This window comes from Lycorma delicatula, chromosome 1 (genome assembly GCF_047948215.1).
Source record: "Lycorma delicatula isolate Av1 chromosome 1, ASM4794821v1, whole genome shotgun sequence".
Lineage (NCBI taxonomy): Eukaryota > Metazoa > Arthropoda > Insecta > Hemiptera > Fulgoridae > Lycorma > Lycorma delicatula.
The window spans coordinates 66,383,724-66,411,225 of NC_134455.1; the positions used below are offsets into that span (position 1 = coordinate 66,383,724).

The window sequence follows — 27,502 nt, forward strand, 5'->3', positions numbered from 1 at the left end:
TTATGAATTAGGTTTTTATTATTACTATCATTTTTAATTCTATTAATTAAAATTACTTACAATTAATAGAATTTCAAGTAATAAAATTTTATCTTTTTATTACTTAAAAAAGATAAAATGAGATAAAAATAAAAGATTTTATCTTTTGCTTCATTAGTACAATTAATTTTGTCGATATTATAATCCAAATTTATTCTTGCGCTTTTTAATAATTTTATCTGTATTATAATCCGGCAAGTTAAATTTAAATGAATTTATAATTATTAATTTTTCTTTATCTTGGAAATCAACTTTTATTAAATTTATAAATATTTATTTTAATTTTATCTGATTTTTCCTGTACATTATCAATAACTGTATACGTTATACTACTTTTATTTATTTCATAATTTATTGTTTGATAATTTATATTATAAATGTTATAATTCTTATATATTGTATTATTACTACTGTGTGTTATTTTTATCAAATCATTTACTTTTTTGTAATTTGTTTTATTATTTTATTTATATATATCGATGTTAATTTTTATAAAATCAGAAATATAATTAAATATAGTGTTACCCAAAACTTTTAAAAAATTTAAATGCATATTATGTAATTCAATATTTATACAGTTTCTTCTACAGTAGGCATTTTTTATCAACTGTTTTACTGTGAAATTTTCTGCATATAATTTAGTTTTACATATAATAATTATATTGATTTATAATTATTTTCGCGTATTTAGGTATTAGTTTTAATTTTAAACATTCTTTATTGAATTTATAATTCTACGTGGTTTTTTGTGTTAGTTGTTAAATTTCTAGGACAACCTTGCCTGGTTGGCATTTCGTATCAGTTTATTTATTAATATTCTTATAGTCCATAATTTCTCTGAACGTTAATTTTTTAAAGAATTAGAGACATTCTTAACATTTTTACCTTTATTTCCTTTACATTAGAGCGCTTTCCTGTATAAGCTGATCCTCAGTAATTTTTTCTGATTTATTTTCACTTACATTTACTCATATAACTACTATTCAACACCTTTACACTCAGTTACTTTTTATAACTTTGGATATTGACTAAAATATAAGAAATTTTAAACATTTACAGAACATACACTCATTAGTTGTGAAAAAATTTAAAAACATCTACTAAAATTTACTAAAAATTACAATTAAATTAAAAATTTTTTACTAAAATTTACCATAATGCATTTAAAATTTCTTTCAATATAATGTTTTATATAATGTTAATACAGTACTGTAAACAATTATTTAATTTTGTTTAAAATCTTATCAAACGTATTTAATATATATATTTTCAATATATATATATTATTTATATATAATTTATTTAAAATATATATATACATATATATTAGTTATTTTTAAGATTTTCTCTGTTATAATAATTACAAGTAACTTTCTAGTATGTTAGCTGTGATAGTAGTTGTATGTTTTTTGTTTTTAATGTTTAGTAATTATTTCGTCTTAGTTTTTGTATTTTTTATATTTTTATTTTCCAGGCGATGATAACGTGAAAGTATTTTTCGCCACAAAATAAAAAAATTGAAATACACATCAAAAAATATTGCTTTTTCTCTAGTATTAAACAGTCATTTGATATGAAACTCAAGCTTCCTCATATACTCAGGTATCCTCACATATTCATAGCATGTGCTGTTTGTTAACATATTCTTAGAATTATGTGATTTTTGGATTCCCAGTAGCGGTAAAAACTGAATATCACTGAACGAGAGGTGAATTATAGAATAAAGAAAAGCAAATATAGAAAAAAAAATAGTTATTTATTTGTGTTGTATTACTAGTAATTTAATTTTTTTAATAATAAACATAATATACAAAACAGACATTCTTAAGGTTTAATTTTTTATTTGTTTTTCTTCTTTAAAAATTAACAGAACCTTTTTCATTAATTATAATAATAAATGCATATAAAATTATTATACAAACATTTAGGAACAAAAATATTGCAATAGTCTTATTTAATAAAAATTAGGGGTTTTCCATAATGGAAAAATCATACATATATTAATAAACATTTTTTTTTTTGCTGGAAACAAATATTCTTAATCTCTTAATCTAAAAACAATTATTCATTATTTAGTAATAGAAGGGTATGTATGTATTTCTTCTGTTTAAATTAAAAACAGTATTTTTAAATCTACCAGAGTAAGTTCCATACAAAATTTATTTTAAATTTTAAAACATCTACACGAAACTAATTTGTGACAAAATATATACAATACAAAACTAAATACGTGTAACCACAATGTCTATACACAAATTTTGTTATTATTTCAAAACTGAAAAGAAATATTTTATAATTTCAAGTAATACATAACAGTTATACTTTAATTTTTTAAAATGAAATAACAATATGCATAAAATACATAAACACAACAATGAATAAATGAAACGGCCGCTTGAAATTCCTGGAAGATGCCATCAATTAGTTTTATCAAAGCCTTAACTTAAATCGAATACTGATATGTATAACAAAATTACTCAACATTTTTAATCTTTGGTAAGATGAAGATTTTTGTTTAAAACAATTGAATACAATGTATTTATTGGATTTTATTTATGAATAAAATCCTTCAGTTGGGTGATCCAAGAACAAAGTAATCAATATATTTTTATTGAAAACAAATCTGATGGTTACAAACAGAATTACTAAATTCTTTCAGAAGAATTTAACAGCTTAAAGGATTTTTGTGTGACTAGTCCTAGAATGTCTTTTATTTTAACATAACTTTTTAAATTAGCAAATAAAAAATAAAATTTTCAATTTTTATTTTTATATAATACTAAATAAACTATGTATTTATTACTAAAGTGGTGTATTCCAAATACACCGTTAAAATTTCTGTAAGATTTAAGATGCGACAAACATTTTTTTTTTCAAAATGAAAAGACTTTTATAAATTATTTCACCAGAGTAATATTTAAAAATAACTAGATAATTCACTGAGCATATGTTATATTTGCTAAAAATTAAAAACAAATCTCTGCTCGCATCTTAAATATGTTGAAAATAGTTTTGGAAGATTTTTTTTGGAGCAGGATTAAGTTCATATGTAAACACTTTTGTACTATATGAAATAATCTGGTATCACTGTACTAGATTCTTTCCAAATCAGGCCAGAAATATCCTCTTTATTTCAACGTGAACATCAAAATGATTTTGCCAGTTCCCACAAAGAAATTGCACCCACATACAGCAATATTAACCCCAAGACATATTTTTTACACAGAGCATGAACTCAATAACAGAAGACCAATGAAATTTACAAATACTAAATTTGACATAAACAGTAAATGTACAAATGGAGCTGCAGCTCAAATGAATCGTATTATTTGATGAGATATGAATATTAAATGGGCTTGCTAATCTCTAAAAAAATGAGCACGTATTAAGCAGAAAAAATCTTCACATATTCAGAATGAGTCATAAGTAATTTTTTTGTATATAAATTTATAAAAGCATTATAAAAGGCTTACTCACTTTAATCAAGCTGCTCTGCAATTTGCTCAAATTATAAATTCATTTTTCAAAATATTGCATGAAAAAAATTGGAAAAATAAGAACTGTTACACTTATATTAATAATTTCATTTTGAAATAAATATTTCATTGAAAGTAATATTTATAAATGAATTATTGACAACGATTTATTTCTAATAAATGTATCACTAAATTTGTAAAATATTTTAGTAATTGAAAAAAAATTTCTAATTTAGTACAGTAAAACACTATAGTGACTAAAACTAGCTCTTCCAATAAAAGATAAATTAATTAGCAGAGAAAATTCAGTTACCACTTACCAACATTCTAAATAATGGTTTTTAAATTACTGTTATATTCATAATAGTCGGTCGCCAAGAATAAAATTAATTCGTACGTCAATAAGGCAGTAACGTCATGTTTGTAACAAACATGACGTTACTGTTTTTCTTCTTTTTTAAAAATTAACAGAACCTTTTTCAATAATTATAATAATAAATACATATAAAATTATTACTTATGCATTTAGGAACAAAAATATTGCAATAGTCTTAAATAAAGAGGTTTGTTTAAAATCAAGGTTTTGCGACTATTATCTATAATAGTCGCAAACGTCTTACAGATATGACGTTACTGTCTTATTAACGTACGAATTAATTTTATTCTTGACGACCGACTATTATGAACATAATAGTAATTTAAAAATGATTATTGATTTGAATTTAAATTAACATCTTTTAGGAAATCCCTGAAGATGGAGTAACTGCACCGAAAGTACTAGGATTTACACTTTTTAAATTGTTGGTAAGTGGAAATTTAATTTATACAATTGTATTAATACCACTGGTGTCAAATTCTTTAGTAAATTAAATCCTTATTATTGTATAAATATTTACAGTTTAATTTTATGCTATCTATAGCATAATTAATATATATATATTTGATAATCTATATCGTTTATTAAAAAGATATAAAATCCATTTTAATAATTTTTACTAGTAGACCTGATATAACAATAGAAATGATTAATCTACTTTTTTTAATACATCTACACATCAGGTAAGGTATTTCTACGATTAATTGTACCTTGCTCACTTAAAACAATAGCAGCTTTTGACTTAGTAATATCTTCACACAAAAGAAGATGGTTTACTTTTTTATCCACATCTGCAGCTTGAATAGTATTACTGAATATATTATTAGAGTTCTTAATAATATTTGATTTTGTTAATGTTAAATGTTCTGCTAAAATACTAACAAGAGCTCCAACAACGACTGTAGTAAAGGTTGCAATCAGGCAGTACCATAAGTACGAAATTCGATACATAAAAAATGCGTCATCTTTTTCTGTTGCACTGAAAATATTAAAAAAAATATATATATATATATATATATATATATATATTAGAAATATATCAATTGCGTAATATATCACAAGTTTACATTTTCTTTGTTAGTTTTATAATGACAGATTATAAAACGATTAATAAAATAATTTAAAATACAGTTAAAACCTAACCTTATTAAACACCCAATTTTCATTGAAACATTTTTATTTTCATATAAGGTCAACATAAGCATTTGAGGGGCCCCCGAACCTATAGGGAAGCCCCTCAAATGAGTGGTGGAAAAATTCTAGGCCCATGGTGTCTACTGCCGGTCGTCAAAGGTGACTAAACGCAACTGTCCGTTGACGTTACCACTTTTTCCTTTTTTTCCTTCTCTCGCTTCCTTCCTTCCTATCCTTATATCCCTTATTATTCCTTCTTAGTAGAAAAGGCTATATGCAATACATATACCGAGCAGAAATTGTCCTTTCCTGTGGCTCATCGGTGGTATTGAAATTCCCTCATCATGAGGAATTTTGTCCAGGATCTTTAATAGTGTGAAAAAACAGAACGAGTGTAGATCGTGAAAAAACTGACCAAATTGGTAGGGCTGTCAGACCAGGTAAAATCCCTCACTTCTGCTATTGCAGCGTTGAGTACTGGCATAAAGGACACATTTAGTGGAAAGACAGACAGTAGTTTACGGTAAACCGCTTCAGTCGGTACTTTATTAAATAAAACTCCCGCTGCATTAGCAACACAGCAAACTACTGAAAGGAGCTATAAGTTCCTTCAAGTAATCAGTACTAAAAAGAAAAAGGTTATATTTGACAATCTCACAATTTCTATATTTTAGAAAAAGAGTATTTTTATGGGAACAATATTTTTCATTAGAAAATTTGCGATCTCTGTTCTCGCCGTGAGGATTTGAAATCCTATTAAATAAAGAAGATCCTTTAATACTCTGTCTGCAGGAGACTCACCTTCGTCCCCAGGATGAAGTATCATCCTAGACATCCGTCTCCAGGATGAAGTGTATATAATATTTATGAGGTATAATATTCCATTAACTGAAGTAGAGGATGTGAAGGAGTGGCTGTTTTCGTGAAAAAAATCGTGATAGCCGCCCGTATTCCGCTAGCGACAAACATTCTGCAGTCTCAGTGAAAATGTTGGCGCCATTCAAAATGAATATCTGCAACTTATACCTTCCTCCAAATTCCGATATCAATGACTTCCAGATCATAATTCCTCCAAATTCTGATTATCTATTCATTCTGTTTTCCCAGTATACTTAACCCTGTCTAATAAATGGTGATTTCAGCGCCTATCTTATTCATGGGGCACATCATCATGTTCTTCCCAACGGACTATAGTTGATCGACTGAGTCAGAATATAGAACTCTGCTTATTGAATGATGGATTGCACACATTTATTTCATCTTCATCAAGTATATTTTTATGCATCGATCTATTCTTGTGTTCAGCAATCTTACTCTCACGTCTTACCTGGCGCGTTTCCAAAAACTTCTTTGGAACCGATCATAGACCGGTTGTAATCTCAGTCGGTAGTAGTGATTTCCGTCAGCCACATATATGGTTAGTTCAGAAAGTAGACTGGATCGGATACAAGGACTTTTTTGCCAGTATGACAAGAGTGGTAGCGCGATCCGCAAACCTGAAAATTTTAAACACCTATTATTCAATAACGGAAATGAATTCATTCCTTTAACTTCTCAAGAGCCAAGGCGGCCGCTATTTCTTGTTGGGATGGAAGACTGCAGGCATCCACTAAGGGGTCGTCGCAGAGGTTTGCGTAATTTCAATCGAAGGCCTATGATTGAATTGCTCTGCGCCTTTCGCAATGCGTGGGCTATTTTCCGTCGAGTATTTCAATATCCTACACGGAAATTATGGCTAATTTTGTCGAATCACTTTCAAGGAGAACGCCATCGTCTTTGTATGAAGAAAAGGCCTCATCATCACGATAATTTATGTGGCGAATACGTTTGGCAACTCTTTTAAATCAGTTTCACCCACATCATCTTGCTGTCCTGAATTTGAGGTATAATTTGCAGGTAGAAAATATTCCGTTTTTGATTGGAGACACGAGAAATGTATTAAAACATACATTTTTCTTTTGTGAGTTAATGTATTCCTTGAATAATTCGCGTGACACTTTTCCTGGAAATGATAATAGTACTCGGTATTTTCTCACACTTACCCGATACTACCTTAACATACTTTGTGTATCTACAATAAAATATTTTCTGATAGGGATTTCACAGATTCTTGGTCAGAAGCATTGGTGAATCCCTGCTAAGACAAGTTATCGTCCAATTTCCGTAACCAGAACATGTTACCCTGTGCAAGTTATTAAAAAAAAAAATGGTAAACCGTCGTCTAGTGTGGTATCTCGAAAGAAACTCCCTAATTACACTTGAAAAATGCGGTTTCCGCCAAGAGAGATCGTCAATCGATCAAGTAGTTGCTCTTGAATCTGTCATTCAAAACACCTTCCTACTTCACCAACGTCTGTTTGTTGTATTTTTCGATATGCAAAAGGCGTAGGGCACGGCTTGGTGTAGAGGAATCCTAAATAAACAGCAGCAATGTGGTATATGAGAAATTCTCCTATCTTTTATCAGGGTTTCTACAGTAGTCGGTCTGTTCGAGTTGGAAAGTTGGAAAGATATCCAAAACGTTTACACAAGAAAACGAAATATCACAGGGAATGTCCTTAGTGTTATCTTACTTACAGTAGCCCTAAATATTATATAACAAACTGCGTGCAAAACCCCGTTTTGTGTTCTTTATTTGTAGATGATTTTTCTACTTACGTAGCATGTAGAACGTTAGCTACAGGTGAAAGGACGCTTCAAAACACATTAACTGGTATAAAATCGTGGTGCAAAACGACTGGACTGGGTTTTTAGATTTAATTCATTTTTAATTGTCCTTTTTCCCAGATTCCTTTACTCTGTATAATAATTGGCGATTTCAACGTCCACCACTATTCATGGTGTTCGCCATTATGTTCTTCCCGAGGAAATAAAGTTGATCGACTGTGGCTGAACTTAGGTCTTTACTTATTGGATGATTGGTAGTACACGTTTATATAATCTTCATTGGATACATTTTCGTGCATCGGTCTTTCCTTATGTTCAGTATAACTAATTCCACGTCGTACCTGGCGCGTTTCCAAAAACTCCTTTGGAAGCAATCATAGACCGGTTGTTATTTCAATCGGTAGTAGTGATTTGCCTTGATTTTATTTGATTGGGAAAGCTGACTAGATCAGATACAAAGATTCATTCAGCCAATACGATGAAAGTGGTAGTATAATCTACTAACTTTCCAGTTTTGCACACCTGATTCTCGATAGTGCAAGTGAATATATCCGTCTAACATCTGGAAAACCAAGGCGGTCTGCTGTTCCTTGGTGGAACGATGAATGCAGAAGTGCATTAAGGAATCGTCGCAGGGTTTTGCGTAATTTCAATCCTAGGCCTACGAGAGAAATGCTCTGGCCTACCGCAATGCTAGGGTTGTATTCCATCTAGTGTTTTGGTGTGCTAAGCAGAAATCATGACTGAAATATGTTACTAACATTTCTCTGACAAATCCATCATCGGTTGTTTGGAGAAAAGTACGGGCCATGTGTGGGACAGGATAATTTCCATCGCCGATAGGTCTATTGTTGTTCACTACTCTTTCCTACTTCGCCAATGTGTGGTTGCGGCACTTTTTGATATGCAAAAGATGTAGGACATGGCTTGAAGGAGACAAATCCGAAATAAACTGCATGAAAGGGGTATACAAGGAAATTTCCTGGCATTTGTCAGGGGTTTTCTTCGCAGTCGGTCCTTTTGAGTTCGAGTTGGAACGACGTTATCCGAAACTTTCACACTAGGAAACTCAATACCATAGGGAAGTCTCCTTAGTATTACCTTATTGGCCGTAGTCATAAGTAGTATAACAAACTGCGTGCGAAAACCCGTTGTGTTTTTATATTTTGAGGATTTCTCAATTTACGTAACTCTAGAATTTCGGCTATTAGCGAAAGTCTACTAGGATAGCTAGTAGCTGACTATTACGGAAAATACAATATCCTATTTAGAATTGTAGTGAAAATGACTGGATTCACGTTTTCTCAGGAGAAAACAAAATACAGCTGCTTTTTACGCTTGAGGGAAGCGTAAAAAGCTTCAACTGTACATGCTTTAAAAGCATGTACATGATTCAACTGGTACAGTTGGAGCATGTAGAAAGAAAGCATTAGAAAGAAATGGAAAGGAAGCATTAGAAAGAAATGTGGTTTGACCAAATGACGTGGGTAACATTTAAAGAGGCTGAACGTAAAATGTTTAAAAATCTTAGATATGCTGAGAGTATTATGTATTACTCGTTGGGGAGCTAATCGAGTATGCATATTTCGCTTCTACCAAGCTCCAGTCCATTCCCGCTTGAACTACGTCTGTGTGGTTTATTTGTCCGCTCTTAGAAAGCTGGATGCAGTCCATCATTCATTAATCCGTCTTCCTACAAATGCATGTCGTTCAACCCCTACTAATTCTACTGATAGTCTGCTTCCTTGGTTTAATTGTCCCTGGTAAGTCTTCTTGTGGAATGTGGGGAGCCAGCAATTCGTATAGACTGAATCAGATGATCTACACTTACGTAGCTTGTATTAAAGTGCAAACAAATTATGCAACCTTTGATGCTGTGTTCTTTAACCACCATTTGATTTGATACCAGGAACAACCTAGAACTACTGCTCCACTAGGCATCAGAACTCAGCGCCTTTTCTCGGCTATAAACATACAACTACAACTACCTCCAGTCCTTACTGTTGGTTGATGTTATTACCCCCTTTGGCGGCCTTCTCAAGATGGCTCAAACCATGTTAATTATTTAACATGTCTGTGCTTTTGTGGTTGGTAACAGAACATACATGTTCGCCTCCTAGCATAGTCATTGTTTTCGTCGCGGAGCTGTATGCTGTTAAGAAGGCCGACGATATGTGGCATGACTGTATGCAGACGATAAGTGGCATGTACTCCAGTCATCCTGTAATACTCTGTATTTTGTGATATAGTGTCAACACAACTGTGAGCTTCTGCTGTATCCCTAGCTATATTGGAATTTAGGCAATAAGCAATTTGAAACTGCTGTAAAGAGGCTTGTTTCCAGTCTTCTTTCACGAATCGCGTTGTTTCGAACGATCTTGTCTGTTTTCTGAAGAAAGTGGTTCATAGTGAATGGCAAAAGAATGGAATGCTACAATCAACAATAAACTTTGCGCAGTTAAAAAAAGCTGTGTAACAGTGGAGCTCTTCATACAGAAATAACAATCTCCTCTCGGTTGTTATTTCTGTAGGGCCAAATTGTTATTTTCAAATATTTGAGTCTACTGTAATGTGTTTGAGGTATTTATATCATTTGCAGTATAGCAGATGGTAATTTTATTATTTTAATTGATATTGATAATGTAATATAACTTTGTGTTTATATTTCGCTTCCCGCATATGTTACAGGCTTTTACCACTACTCCCACTTCTTCTGCGCCGAAGAAGCTTCGTGAAATTTTGGATTTCAGAAACAGCCTATTCTCGGATTTATTCATGAAGGAGAACTTCTTATGTCATCTTCTGCAGTCGCAACTAACCTGGCACAATGTTTTTGTTCGATGTCCCTAACTTCATCATATACTAATGAATTTCAGAGATATATGATGCAGATAGAAATATCACCATTAAAGGTTGGTGATTCGGTTCGCGAATTACATTCATTATTTACCTTCAATGATTTGACGCATGCATTAAAAACCACACGTTAAACCTCCCATGGATCTGACAAAATTCGTCTCAGTAAGCTCTCAATCCTTTCCAGTTCGGTAGTACATCACCTATTGCATATTTATAATGTGTTCTCCGCACAAGTCTTCCCACCCATTTGGGCGGAAGCCATGTATCACTACTTAAACCTGGTAGAGAAAAAGCATGCTCTTTCGACTACTACCCTATCTCTTTGACAAGAATTCAGTGATGGAGAGAATAGTGAACTACAGGCGTACATGGTACTTAGAGAGACATGGCCTTTTATCTCCAGACAAGTGTGGTTTCCGCCAAAGATGATCTTACATTGACCATTTAGTCTCACTAGAAGCAGCTATTCAAAAGGCTTTTCTGCTCCGCCAGCGTCTCACCAGTATCTTCTTTAATATCAGGAAGGACTAGCGACGTGATATTCTAAAACCCTTAATGAGTGGGTAGTAAGGGAAATAAGCTTGTCTTTATTAGGGGTTTCTTAAATGACTGAACTTTCCGTGCTCGTTTTGGAAATTCTTTGTCGGATAGCGTCACCTTAGAGAATAGAATGCCTCAAGGAAGTGTATTAAGTGCCACCTTATTTTCTATAGCCATCAACAGTATTACTGAATGTCTTTAGCCATCTATTCCCTGTTCTTTATTTTTTGATGATTTCACTATGTATATTACGTCTTCATCAACAGTCACAGCTGACTACTGCAGAACACTATAAACACTGTATTTCGTCCTTAAGCTTGGTCCAAGGTTACCGACTTCACCTTTTCAGAATAAAATGTGTATCTTTTCTTGCATGCGAGACCCTTTTATTCCAGAAGTTCTCAATAAAGAGCTAATTGCTATCTCTCAGCATGCTGCGAGTCCTTAACAACATAAAGTGGGTTTACATGATCCTTAGAAACATACATTTGTCGGTTCTGATCATGTATGTTGCTTTTTTATCATTATTCTTTAGTTCGTTCCCGTTTGGATTATGGATGCAAAACCTACACTTTAGCGCATCATACCGTGCTTAAGATGCTGTATGCTGTACATCATGCATTTCTTCGTCTTGCCATAAGTGCGTTTAGATCAAACTCTGAGACAAGCATACTTGTTGAGTGCGGTAAACCATAACTTTTGAGTAGACGGGTTCAGCTGCTGGCATCTTACTTTGCCCCTCTTAAAAGACAACCAGATCACCCGGTTTTTAAAGCAGTTCTCGCAAATTTTCATTTAAACGATATGAAAACCATCCACATTATACAGCACATCTAACCATTTACATTAGCACATCTAAATTTTGACACATCATTCATTTTCCCAACCTATCCGTGTTTATATCCTTTGCAGAAACTCAACCCTATAAAATTTTAATCTAGTTTTGGTTTTTGTATTATGTTTTTTTCGGGTGATAACGTGAAAAGTGTTTTGCTCCAAAAAAAGAAAACTAAATCGACCCGATAAATTTTAATTATGACCTCATTATATATAATAAAATATCAAAAACTCCTATCATCTTTTTACCACCAATTTCTGTGGAAGACAAACTCATACGCAGTTTACAGTGATACCAAAATACAATGATACCGTTGGTTGCACTTTGATTGTCAATGACAACATCCTTGTTCGGCTTACCTGGTATTACAAGTGCCAATAATGCTGATTGCCATTAATATGACTTTGAATATCGTTAACCCAAAATATCGTTACATCCTCATTTGTAGTGATTCGTGTAGTCCTCTTCAAGCTTTAGAAGACTTGAATTCTAAACATCGTATCGTCGCCGAAATTTACAATGTAATTGCTATGTTGAACACAACTTAGTTTCTGCTAGATTGCGATTTCTGCTAGAGTGATGATTAGTTTCTGATAGATCATGTGAGCATCCCGGGTAATGAACCTGCGGATTCCACTGCTAAAGAAGTAGTTAGCCAACTGTGTTTCACCATTCGTATTACTTCTACAGATTTTATTAATTCTATTAAACACACTCTTCGAGGAAGGTGACTAGGTGACTTGACTATTACAGTAGATAATAACTTCCAGTACATTAAGGATACTTTGCTACCATAGAGTTCTTCAATCCGGAATAACCATAAAAGGAGGTTATTATTTGCCGTTCACAAATAGAGCATGCTAACCTTACACATCGACACCTATAGAGTGAGACCGTTGCACCTGTTTCTGTTGGCTGCAACTGCCAAACTAGTGATACACCGTATCCTTGTGGACTGTGTTTGCTGTGCGGTATTGCAGCGTAAATTTAAATTAGGAGCTAAAGATATTCAATCCAAGATATTATAGGAAACAACGATGATACTATCGAATATCTAGTTGTTTCTTAAGGCTGTGTATCTGTATTCGACTGTTTAATAATTATTTAAATATGCTTTCTTTTGTAATATTGTATATTACGTTGGTTCTAAACAATGATAACGCAAAAGTGTCTTTCATCCTCCAAAGAAAAAAATTATACTTCTGTATAGGCTCTCTCAAACAACATATAAATATACAAAGAATGCGCATCGTGTAAAGAACTGACCAAATTGGTAGAAGCTTTGTCAAAACAAGTAAAGTCCCTCACATCTGCCATTGTAGCACTGAGTTCTGGCAAGAAGGTAACTTCTGCAAGAAAAACCAACAGTGGTTTCAGTCAGTACACCACCCCGTAAGGTTCCTACTGTACCGATTACACAGCAAACTACTAAAATTCCTCATCTATAAAAACATCATCGCCTGGTACGGCATCTGCATCCTTCCAGGTTTCTTAGTCTCCTCCAGGTCTTCGAGAATGTTTTTTCTTTTTGGAGGGAAAAGCTTTCATTGATATGGTGGCAGATGAAGTGAACAAAGAGCAATCTACTTTGTAAAGTTTATAAAATCATGCAGTTACTTTTATACAGATTTAAATACTAGATCATGGATAACGGTGTCCTTTGGTCGTTGGGTTTTTAATTAACCACACATCTCAGGAATGGTTGACTTGAGACTACACCTCATTTACACTTTCATACAAATCATCCTCATTCATCCTCTGACGTAATACATTATGGTGGTTCCGGAGGCTAAACAGATAAAAAAAGAAAGGTCACAAGATGAAAAAAAAACCGAATTGTATTTGATAAGTAATCTGCACGCAGAGATCATTATAAGAAAAAGTATTTTTTGTGGATATAAATATTACTCAGTTATATATCCAGGTGACAATTTTGTTCTTTTAAATTGCGTTTTTAATGTTATATTTCATTGTGGTTTTATTTCGCTTTTAGCATACGTCGTAGGCATTTTCAGTCTATGTTGTATATATATATATATATATATTACTGTTGTTTAATGCTTAACAGCATTAAACAACAGCATTATACAACAGTAATATATTGTTTGTTAAAAAAGTAAAAAATTATTTGTTAATTTTCGGTATTTATTTGTTAACTATATAAATACAAGTATCGTGTCCGGGAACTGATGACGACACTTTGCTGTACGCCCAGGAAAAAAAGAAAATAATTCCAACTCTCAACGGTTTAATTGTGATAGCTTGTTGACTAAACGAACAACCTTTATTCACGAGAAAAGATGCTTTTTTTCAGTTAGATGGTGCTCCTCAGCAATACGCACCGTAGAATAAATGCGTTGAATCAGCAGTTTCCAAATCTCTGGGTTAGTCAATGTGGTAAGATTGACTGGCCAGCTTTTTTCTTAAAAAAGTAATTAAATTGCAAACTGTTGTTTACTTAAATAAAATTCTTGAAATCTGTAGTAAATTTAATTAAAAGAAGGCTTTGAGAGATTTTAATAATTAATTTTTCCAATTTTTAATTAACATAATGACATTCTTGGTCGCCATTTTGTTTTAAATAGTCACAATTTATTTTTTTGATACCGATTTGCTTGTCTCACAAAGGCCTTTAAAACAGAAAGTTTGTTGTATGTCACTTGGCCATATATCACATTTAACATTTTTGAGCTGCCCCTGTTTCCCCCTCGATAAAGACCAAATACTCTAAATTGGAGCTTACCGAGTTAGCCTCTCTTATCGGAGAAGATTTCCAAAGGGAGATAGGGATAAGTAACCAAAAAATTTTAAAGATCATACAACGGTACACCATTCTAACGCTACACCACATTCTGTAGAATTTGTCTGTTATGCGGCATTGCATCGGAAGTTTAAACTAGGGGCTAACATCCGAATATCTAAGGAATCGATGAGAGGATATTATCCTCTATTTTACGATTTATTATCTACTATTTATTACGATCTATTTTATTATCTTATTTACGATTTCTTAAGGCCGTCCGTTTGTACTCTAATAATTTCATTATTACTATAGCGTGTCTCATCTATTTATGTCATTTGGTTTATGAAGATGGTAATTTTATTATCTTAATTTAGATTTTTTAATATTGAATTTCATTTTGTTTTTATTTAGCATACACCATAATCACCTTACAACTATGCTGTACTGTATGAGGAATTTTTTTCGTTATATTTTTCATTTTATTTGTTTTATAATAGTGTTATTTAATCTTTGTCGGGTTTTAATTGTTGATTTTAATTGATTTTAATGTTGCCATTATCTACATTTTTAAGTTTGGTATGGTTTTCCTAAATTGTTTGCTGTAGTAATTTTGTGTCCAGGCACTGATAACGACACTTTGTTGTGCGCCAAAAAAATAAATAAATAAATAAAAACAAAAATAAAAAACATAGTTTTAGCTGTCTGAAACAAATTTTTGTTGGCCACCATTTTGGTTTGGGTAATCAAAATTTAGTTTTAATTTTTACATACTTCTCATATCGTCGAGTTATTTAAAATGACATATTAAATGATAATTGGTTTCGTTGAAATTTTTGAGTTGTTCCCCCCTCCCAAGCTGCCAAAAAAATCAATAAGAGTGAAATGAACTTTCATTGAAGTAGCCCCTCGGTACAAGGAAGAATCCCGAAACCGCATCCACATCCAGTTTTCTCAGCTATAAAAATAGTTAGAAGAGGACCTGGCATACACACACACACACACCCACACACACACACACACACACACACACACACACACACACCATATGTACATTTTGTTATTCTATTAATTGATGGGATAGTAGTGGAAAGATATTGATCCTTGGTGGCTATTGTTTGAATGTAATGTAAGAAGAATAAGATGAACATAAACCTACCTGGTGTTATTATGTCGAAGTGTAGAAGTATCATTGTAGTTGTAGCATTGTTCTGTTGATGTTGGAAGAGGAGGATGAATAGCTTGACCCAAATTTTCAGCAACAAGTGCCCCAAGAATCATCCAGATAAGAAGTCCAATGCTTGCTAGTAATCCAACAGTTCCTCCCTGCAATAGATTTTTCTAATAAATATTTTTTTGTTTTAATTTTACAATTGAAAAAGTTTAGACAAATTGATGGGAAGAGTTACTTTTTGGAACTAATTGTGCACAGAAAGAGAATATTACACAGAGTAACAAAAAGGATGTTTAATGTGTGTGCTGTTATTATTTATGTTGTTATGTGTTTATGTATTGTTTATGTTGTTATGTGTTTAGTGTGTTATTACACACACACACAACACACACACATACACACACAAAGATATTTTTATTTTTGATTTGAAAAAAAATATTTTAAGAGCATGTGCACATATGCCATATTTGTGTGTGTGTGTGTGTGTGTGTGTGTGTGTGTGTGTGTGTGTGTGTGTGTGTGTGTGTGTGTGTGTGTGTGTGTGTGTGTGTGTGTGTGTGTGTGTGTGTGTGTGTGTGTGTGTGTGTGTGTGTGTGTGTGTGTGTGTGTGTGAAAGAATTAATAATAATCTGTGTTATTCAGTGAAATAATGCAATTAACAGTGTAAATACTTTGTGTTAAATATAATTATTATTTTATACATATATAATTTACAACTTCTTTCCAACAAAATAACTTTTTTTTGTAGGTTATTTATTAATTTAATATTTTATAGTGTGTGTGTATGATATATTCATTCATAAAAATGAATAATGTATTTATGTATTTTCCCAATGGTATTTTAAAATTGGATCAATTTCAGCATGATATTTTAAAACAGCTTGGAAATCTCCTTGATTCAACAGACTTTTTCCATCAATTTACCATTACCTCGGTAACCACAGAGTGGAATATTTTGACGCCCAAGTAATATAACAATCTTATCAATTGGCTTAAGTTGTTAGCGATTTTTTTCAATTGATTTTAGTGGTAAATTATTCATTCAATTTTCCATATTGAATTGTGGTTTACTCTACGTACTTCTAAAAAGTCTTTGGTGCATTAACAGTATCTAAATGATATTTGTTATTACTAAGCACACTCAAATGGACATCAGAACCAAACAGTTCTTTAAATGACTTAAATGGTTGGTTATCTCACTAAATAATTAAGAGAAACTTTTTATAATTTACAAAAAGTCTCATGGATTATATATCATCTCATGGTCTCATGGATTAACATGTAATTTTGAGTTTTGATTGATGGTGATTGATGAATAATGCTTTGTAATATTGTTATTAAATATATAATATAAAAATTATAAAAGATACAGAATATATAAAAATATTATAAGAGGATAAAAATATATATGTGAAGAAAAAGAATTAGATATTTGGAAGTTTACAAAAAAAAAATACAGATTATACAGCATAATTTAACATAAAAAAAACTTGTTATTTTAAAAATATTAATTTTAGTTTTCATAAAATTTAATAAAAACATTACAAAATTCATGCAATATAATAAAATGTTAATATATATAGTAGTTAATTATTTTTATATATTTTTTTAAATTATAATTTTATGATACATTAGTATTTGCTTTGAAAACACATAAGGCACATTTAAGGCTTATTTGCACAGTTTTTACAATATGTTTAAACTTTTTTTGTGCATAATCTCTAATATGACTCAAAAGTCAAGTTGTTATGCAAGCCTATTACAAAACTTGCATAACAACTACAGCAATAAAATGTACGCTAATTTATATTTTTTTGTTTTTTTCTTCTGTCTCTCTCAGAAAGTGACGATGTCCAGAGATGCAGATTTACTAAATGCTGCTTCAACACAATCCTTCAAGATTCCAGTTATAAGTTTTTCTCAAAAAATGCTAATGTTAATTTTCTCACAAGTATGTTCTTGCTATAAGTTAAGTGCATTCACTGCAGAAGTCCCAAAAAGTGTTTCGAATACTACTTTTTGGTACCACCTTATTGTTCACCTTAACGCTGTAAAATAACAACTCATTTGGTCAGATTTGTCTATACTCTGTTTATGGCAGTTGTAAAATATGATTGCAGATAGTTTGATCACACTTTACCTTTTTGTATTTTTTCTTCAGTATCAATCATCTCTATGTTATGTTTTGTGGAAATGAAGCGAACATTCCAGTTATCTTTCCAGTTGGCCATAATTCTACTTGTATTACTTTCTTTAGCAGCAATAATCTCTCCTTTTTTCATATTTTATTTTTGTAATATATCTTGAGGCACATGTTTTTCATACTGTCTTAATGTTCCAACTAAATGTGTATGGTTTTCTAAAAGATAATGAGCCAGACCTAAATTGGTATAAAAATTATTTGCTGCAAGTATTCATTGAACCTTGATAAAACATGAGAATTTTCCAAAATCAATGAATTGTTCCTTGGTAGTAACACTCGACAATACTGAATGACGACGCTCAGGCATCTGGTCACAATCAGGAAAACAAATTGGTTCATCTAAAGGTACAATTGATGTATGTAAGAATGCTGGTCTCTTCCAGTACAGGTTGGCTTCGACGATCTTAAATGGTAGTAGCACTCTAGATAGATGGTCAGTTGGATTATTTTCGCTCCTAACATGCTTCCAGAAACTGACCTCAGTATTGATTAGTATTTTAGAAACTCGATTTGCCATAAAGGTTGTCCAGTAAGAGGACGGAGTTTGAATCCAGGCCAATGTTATGGTGGTATCAGTATAATACGACCCCGACGGGGAGTCTTAATCCTTAAGACTTTGAGGGTTGGCGTCCCCACGTGTCTAGCCTCTGCAGCTTTTCTTCCCACTACAAACTGAGCTGCAGAACACTTTACACTACACTAACATACTACACCAAGAACATTACGTAAATTACAACATATACCCATACACAACTACACGGATATTTCTTAATTTACACTAGGTGATGTTGCGACATCTTACGAAACGCAACCGTAACCCGAGGTAGGGACTATCGTGCCGATGGGTGAATAACTCTACGTAGTGATTTTCGAACGATCTTCTCTGAGCACCAGGGCGAACCCAGTTGTATTTTTCTCTAGCTCCAGTAAGCGTGTGCTCTGCTGGAGTGGTCCATTTTTTCGCTGGGATTCGTGGGAACAAAATTTCAGTTCCAGTTATTAATACTATGATGGTTGGTGGTCCAGCTGAAAAACCACCAAAACTAGTCTTGTGAAAAGGCCTCGGTCAGCTTTGTCTGACGAGGATAACAGTAGTGGAGTTAACAATGTGAATTGTGAAGCAGACTATCCACAGGTTTAAAATATTAGATTAGTTGTTATGCGAAGTATTGAGGAAAGTGGCTCCCTTCACAAGGTCTCGCCCTTCCTGATCAACAAGGTTGTAGCAGGATCGGGTGGCTCACCGAAAAACGTCAAAAAAATTAAGAGATGGATCGATATTGATTGAAAACCATAGCGATGAACAGAGCAGATCTCTCTTACGCATTACTAACATGGACAGTATAAACGTCGGAACGATGTGCCACAAAACTTTGAATACTAGTCGGGAAGTAATTTTTTGCAGAGATCTTCTGGAACTGGACATAACAGAAATAGCTGATGAACTTCGACCCCAAGAAGTAATAAGTGAGAATCGTATCATGAAACGGCAGAGCGGGTCGGAAGAACCAACGCCATCTCTTATACTTACGTTTAATCTTCCGGTACCACCAGAGCGGGTTAAAGTGGGTTACCTGTCGGTTCGAATACGACCATTTATACCCAACCCGCGTCGATGTTTCAAATGCCAAAGTTATGGTCATACATCAACATCTTGTTCGAAGTCTGAGATCTGTGCTCGATGTGCTTAGGAAGGCCACAGTGATATTGACTGCCAGGCGGATGAAAAATATCCGAACTGTAATGGTTCACATGCAGCCCGCTGTCGAGATTCCATAGACATTTGCAGAATGTACGGAGCAAAATCTGACTTTTCCGGCTGCACGCAAAGAATACAGGAAAATACTTAATTTACGGAACTTGGTTAAACCAGATGTATCTTTCATACGAATTCAGGTATTCAGCAGTGCGGATCCTGCAATGAGCTGAAAAAGTTGTTCAGATGTTATCTTATCAGGTCGCTTCACTTATAGCCACTATTTCAGAGCAGATGAAAATTAACAAAAATTCGTTAGCCGGATTTAGTGAATCCAAACGTGGGATCCCTTTGAAGGTCCCTGTCCCCAAGGTTTTGCCCGTGCGACCGGGAATAATCGTAGCTGGCGGTAGGCCGTCTACTAAGCTAAGGGAGCCCTCATAACCAATCATGTCCCACTCATGGGAGAAATACATGGACATCATCTCTCGCATTACTCCCACGTCTGCTGTGTGGAAGGAGATCTGTATAATTTGCGGATCACCAAAACAATGCATTCTTGGACTTACATCACCTTCTGTAGTGGTAAATAACTTGGCAGATACTTTCCGTTCGGTGTCTCTCACATCATCATACAGTATCGAATTTCACAGGTACAAAATACAGACGGAAATACTACCGTTCAACATTAGTGATTCGGTCGTTGAATTAAACGCTCCATTTTCATTCAACGAGTTGTCACACGCACTTAAAAATTCACGTGACACCTCCCTTGGACCTGACAACATTCGTCTAAGTTTGATCTCGCACCTTCCAAATTCAACGCTACAATATCTAATGTGTATTTATAATGATTTATTCTCTTCACAAGTTTTCCCTTTGGTCTAGTCAAAAGCCATTATCATACCAGTGCTTCAGCCTGGTAAAGACAAAGAAAGCCCATCAAGCTACAGTCCTATCTCCCTGACAAGCGTCTTTAATGATGAACCGGAGACTTACATGGTACTTAGAGAGAAGAAATGGCCTTTTATCTCCAGATCAATGTGGTTTCCGACAAGGACGATCATCCATTGATCATTTAGTGTCATGGGTTAACAGCTATTTAAAATGCTTTTCTACTACGCCAGCGCCTCGACGCTATTATCTTTGATATCACAAGGACATTCCACACGGCCTGGCGACGTGGTATCCGAACTACTTTCAAAGAATGGCTAGTAAAGGGCAACATGTCGGCTTTTATCAGGGGTTTTGTAAATGACCGAACTTTCAGTGTTCGTTTTAGAGATTCTCTATCGAGTAGCGTAACTTTATAGAATGGAGTCCCTCAAGGAAGTGTATTATGTGCCACCTTGTTCGCTATAACCATCAACAGTATTACTGATTGTGTGCACCCACCTGTTTGCTGATGATATTGCCGTATATATGCCTTTTACACTCCTCTCAGAGTTCGTTATATTTATTTCATTTTTATTTTGTTGATTTTGTTTTTATTTAGTTTTAATTATTTAGTTGAAGTGTTATTTTATATTATTAGTTAAGTTTAATTTTTTAGTTTTTAACTAGGATTAGTTTTTTATCTTAATTTTCTAGTCTTCCCCTTATCCGAGTAGGTACTCTTTACACCCCTCTTGGATTTTTTAAATTCTTTTTATTTTAGTTAAATTTACGTTTTTAGTTTTAAGCGTTTTAAAAATACATTTTTTAGCTGTGATATTAGTTGTAAGTTTTTAATTTTTATGGCAGTTTTTTTTTACTATTTGTTTCCTTTTAGAAAAAATTTATTTCGGGCGATGATAACGCCAAATAAATTTTTGCCCACCAAAAACACAAAAAAAAATTAATGGGCCGTTAAATTTAGAGTAGCTCTTTCACCTACTTTGTTGGCAGTGACTATATAATTGCTGTTTTATAGTGAATGTTATAGATTTCTTAATTAATAATAATAAATTAAAAGAAAAAAAAAGTAAATATTTTCATTAGTTCAATAGTATTGTTTTTTTAGTTAGCTTGTTTAGTTTTCTTTGTTTCTTTTCTGAATTTTTCATTTCTTAAATAATTTATTTTACAATTATTTTTGCTTATTTATATTTACAACATGGATATACTTAAAAAATTTCTTCACTCTGAAAATGTCAGAACTGTAGAAAGTGAAGAGCAAACATTAAAAGCATATATACAACATTTATTCATTACTAGTTGTATTTATTCATTAATAGTTGTTGAAGTAATCAAACACCAATTACATGATATCAATACAAATATTATTTTGTTCATAATTATTAAAAAAAATAAATTTATTAATCAATTGCTTACCAGTGTATTAGCTCTTTTCATAAACATCCCTAATACAAATAGACCAAATATTGAACCAGCAAAAACTCCAGAGAGTGATATAGCAACCTGAAAATTTAATTGATAAAGCATTAAAGTGGAATAAATCTATTTTATTGATAGTTACAGAGAAAAAAATTTTCTCTGTAACTACCAATAAATATTATAGATAATAATTTTATTATTATAGAACTATTTTAAATATTATAAATCTCAAACTAGATAAGTATTTTGAATAAAAAAAAAACAACATAAAAACAATAAAACATTTTATGACAAACAAAATGATACACGTTTTATTCAAATCCATTCACAAATATCAAACTTTGGCAAATATTTCTTGAAGTGAGTCACTCAAGATTAAAAAAACAGTTTTCATTTCCTCCTGAAAAAAATTAAACCAAAATGATCTCAACTGAACTGAGATAATTTTAATAATGTTATCATGCATTAAATTATAATAATTTAATGATATTGAAAATGTTACAATAAAATAAAATATTAAAGTTATGAAACTAATAAATAATACTAATATTGAAAAATAATAATTTGCATAAAAACACATGTAATTAAAAAGTTATTGTTGAAAATGTAAATAAGAACTAATACCCAGTCCTTTCCTACTGACCATTTAGCTGATATGGTTAACCATTCCTGAGAAATAAATTTTTATGTTGAAAATACAAAGTGGTAAACTAAACATACCCAGACATATGTTGATATAAAGTTTTTAAGATTTATTTAGATGTGGGAGACCATCCCCTGAATTATTGAAATGGTTTTTTATAAACACTGTTTAATAAAACAAAAACAGAAAAAAAAATTATAAAATGTTGCTGGTTTATTGGGCCAAGGTGAAAGCAAAAGATTAGTTTATAATATTACATATTATAATCTAAACTATATACACTTTCCATCTGGGCCTTAACCAGTTTAAACAATATTGTAACAAATAGATGTTAATATTTTTACCGGCACTAATCCTCCCATATAAGGTACTAGAAAAACAAGTAAGTAAGATATAATTCCAAATCCAAGAGCCATCCCTTTAACAGTTAAACCAGCTTGTTTTTCAGTTAATTTTTGCTTGAAAACAGTACCATTCAGTTCTGCAAACCAAATAGCAGCAAGAGAATTCACACCTGTTGCAACCGTACTGGAAAAAATAGAAAAATCATATTAGTTGATAAAATTTTTTTTAGATGTAATTAAATAGAATTTACAGACTCTTTAGGAATAGAAAAGAAAATTTAAATAATATTGTCATTTAAATCTTACTTCTCATTATTTGAAATAAAATGCAAGCATATAAGTGCTGAAAAGAAAGAAATTCACTGGTTTGAATGAAATTGCCACGTCGATTATAAAACTTGTATAAACTTGTTTACATTTTAATTTTTATTGTTGTTTCTACCATCTTTAAATAAATTTGGCCCTTCTATATGAAAGGTTCTTTTGAAATAACATGTTTGATACGGTCCTTGTTTTTGTTACGTGAATTAGGATTTGTTTAATTATTGTACCAAAGTGTACAGGCAAATCAATTTTTTATGTAGTTTTCAAGGGTGAAAATATTATATAATACTAATTAAAAAATATTTTTACATAAAATTAAACAAAAAAGGTTGGTTGGTTATTTCGGTTAAACGGACTGTATAATAAAATGACACATTTTGAGCGTAACTGACACTGATTGACATCTTTATTGTATAGCTTGACACTCCATGGTAATTGTATACCATTACACTAAAGAAACTTTGTGATTAAAACATAACTGATTGACATTATGTCGACTTCATGAACTCAACTGGTAAGGCAACACACATGAATAAAGGAGTGAGAGAACCCCCCGCACACCATACAAACAGACATGCATAAACATACAGAAAAATAACCAACAAAGATTTTTTTAATACAATTTGTCGGGGCCAACCCAGGGTTTACTGAGCTGGTTGGCCAAGCATAGCCAGGCCCTACCGGTCCCTGGACTCCCACAGCTTGTTTTGCTTGCCATTATCTCTAGCCAGAGGGCTCAGCCCCTTGGACCCCTGCAGTATTTGTTACCATTATGGTTGTGAGAATAATACTGATAGAAACCTGAAAAATTAACTAAGTTACAAAAGACAGAATAGTAGTTAAGGAAAACTCACAAGAAAATTTATTTCTGTTGCAATGATGACAGAAATATAACAGCGAAGTAAAAAGATTAAACTTTTTTCTTTATATCTTTAATTGAAAACTTTACACCCAAGGGGTTGGGGCATCGATTTATAGCTTAAAACCACCCCTAGTATAACACAAATGTATCCTGCGTATTTGAAAGCAGTTGTTGATACACACAAGAACATACACACAAACAAATGTTTGGCTTTATATTTCTAAGCTTTATAGAAACAAAATGGTAGTTTTCAAATAAAAACATCAATATCAGATAAACCAGATTTTTTATTAACTACAAAGTAGCTGCTAAAAAGTTTAAAAACAAATGAACAATGAAATGAAAACAACTATTCACAAAATGAAGGCAACTCCTACAATTATGAGATATTTTTGTATCAATTAATAAAGAAAATACTTTACTCAAACTGAGATTCATCAACACAGTGGTAACATTGTTTAATATATCCTTTGAATGCATTTGTAAAGAAATGTCTTGGAATTCATATAACTTCTTTTTAATGACCTTCTTCAACTCATTAGTGGCTATGGGAGTACACATTCATTTAAATAACCTTACAAGAAAAAGTCACAGACAGTAAGGTGTCCACTGATCTCGGTGGACACTCCACAACCAATCCAATAACCCTGAAAATGAGTATTTAGTAGCAGTTTAACTGAGTTTGCAAAATGAGGGTTTGCTCAATAACACATGAACAAAACTCAACTCTCCTATCTGGGCCATCTTCTAAAATATTATGAACCAGGTAGTTTTTAAAAAATATTACATTATTCCTTTTTGCTATTCTTTGGGTAGTCGATTTTGGCACACTAGTATCTAAAGAAACTTTTCTCACTAAATTAGGTTTAGCTGGAGATCGCAGTAATGAAGAACATATCATATCCTCTTTTCTTCATTAGTAGATTGGTTATATTTTTTATCTAAGTGCCAGTTTCCAACAAAAACACTTGCAAATTACTTTCTATCAAGGGAAGAAGTCAAATTTCATATTACTGCCCTTTAAAAGGGCAGATCTAAAGGAGTAATAACAATATTTAACTATCAGATTATTGGGGATTAAGATTTTTTTTTAAGTTCTTTTGTAACTTGATTTATTGTGTGCAGTTGAAGGCAGGGAATCGCAACCTGTCTTATATCCAATTCAAAAGGAATATTTTACATGTCATTAAGTAAAAATAAGAACCAGTATGATGGTAAATTTTTAAGACAAAATTATTGAAGCTCTCCTATTAATTCTGTAACAATATTTATATTCTTGAATTACAATATGACAGATCTAGTTCTTTTGTTGGTGAAATGGAGTATTGAAAAATAGTTGATGAATACTGTATTATATTTTAATGATGTAGAAATATGTATAACATATATAAAGATGTATGTAGGTTGCTGTATGATATGTGTTGAAGGTATTATTGAGCCTGTAATTCTTATGGTGAACAATTCTTCCTGTCTTCTGATTTATGAAAATGATTCACCTAATAAAATAAACACTCGTAAATTGTAATTTTGTATTAGAATACATCTTTCTTTTATAATAATTGCAGTCATTAATTTAATCATTTTTCAAACTAAAGCAGATAATTTTTTTATTTTCAATTATTTATGGATAAAAGTTTCATCAGTTATCAGGGTTCTTCTACTGTGTCAATGAGCTAGATGGTGAAAACGTTTAAAGTAACAAATTAGTGAATGTAAAGAACCAGTAAAAAATATTTTTAAGTCATTTGTGAGCAAATGCAAAGAAAATAATAGCAGTAATTGACATTCGTACAACAAAAGCAATTAGTAGGTATGTAAAATTACAGCAAGATAAAAATTCCAGTGAGGATTATATTATTTTAAATTTTGCATTAGTTCAGGTGTTGTGTTTGTTTTTATTGTGTTTGTTTTTATCTGGGAGAAGGCACATGCATTTTGACTTCCTTGCAAAGACAAGCACAACTTTTACAGTGGTAACAATTTTTTTATGAAACACTTTCTCTGTATCCTATAATACTATACATGTTTATTTATTTATTTGATCATTTTTTAAAAAAATGCAGTTAGAACTCCATACATATTTTTGTCATGTTTGATATTTCACTTTATTAAAATCATAATAAGTCAATATAGATTTTTCTCAGAAAGTTTTACATAAAAAATATATTGTTTAAAATAAATTATGTGCAAATATCTTATGTACAAATATACAAGTGTCTGCCAGTGAATATTTTTTTTATTTTTATTACTTTTACACTTAGTGATGAAATGAAAATCTTCCATAGACTGTTTCTTGCATCTTGCTTATTGTAACATATTCTCTCAAAATGTAATTTTCTTTAGAGCATATAAAAATTAAAAACAAAATTTAAATGTTCATTTAAAAATGTAATTAAAAAGTTCATTATTTATAGTTTTTTCTTATGAAATGACCCGTAATATTATCAAATTTGATGGTTTCTAGAAGAAAACCAATTTTTTTTGGTGATATGTGTCCATAAACACATAGCACATCTTATTTTATTATGCCATCTAACAATTTTTTAATTGCTCCTATTTGTTTTGAGCTCCTTTTGTCTGAGTTAAATCATTAAAAAAATAAAATACATTATTGAAATAATAAATAAGTGTTCTACAAAATAAAAAGATAGGAAAAAATTCTGATATTTTGGAAAAAAAATTTCTGATAAAAAATTAAATGATTTAATAAAATGAAATAACGCATAAAACTAGTAAAATTATTGCATTCTTGAACAAAAAAAATTAATATATATATATAATTAAGGGTAAAATGTATGCAGAGTGATCATTTCAAAAGTTACCACATTTATTATTCAACATCTGTCAGTCCCATATTGCTTAAACCATTTGAAATAATCATAATCTGTGGATTAAAACTGCGAAAATTATTTTTTTAAATTAGCAACACAAAATTTCGCCCTTAAATTTTTTCTAAATTTTCAAGGGTGAAAACTTAATTTTTTTAAATGAGATGATATAGCTTGTGACACCTCATTTGAATGCCCTTTGAATGCAAAGTAATTTGGTAGAAATAAAATAAAAATTGGTTCACTGGTATTGAAGTTATGATTAAAATGTGGTTTGTTTAGATTATGTTGAATACAGTGCTGACACAAAGCATTAGATAGGTTTGAATTCGTCCATTCTTGTTAAAAATATGGTTTCAGGTCTCTCCAGCATTGGAAAAACGTACCAGTAAACACAGCATTGAACATGAGTTAAACATATGAAAAACCAATAATAAGGTACG

General features: G+C 31.7%; 1 protein-coding gene across 1 annotated transcript in view; it reads right to left on the minus strand.

Annotated features, from left to right (window-relative positions):
- Positions 1–2,917: 2,917 nt before the first annotated feature.
- The window catches only part of LOC142319074 (sodium-coupled monocarboxylate transporter 1-like), a 136,257-nt gene continuing 111,672 nt past the window's right edge, over positions 2,918–27,502 (minus strand). Inside the window, exons 11-14 of the mRNA XM_075355945.1 lie at positions 23,046–23,229; positions 22,056–22,142; positions 15,829–15,995; positions 2,918–4,870 (exon numbers count right to left, since the gene is read on the minus strand). Of these exons, the coding sequence (XP_075212060.1) occupies positions 4,564–4,870; positions 15,829–15,995; positions 22,056–22,142; positions 23,046–23,229 (745 nt within the window). The 3' untranslated portion in view covers positions 2,918–4,563. The remainder of the gene's footprint in view (positions 4,871–15,828; positions 15,996–22,055; positions 22,143–23,045; positions 23,230–27,502) is intronic.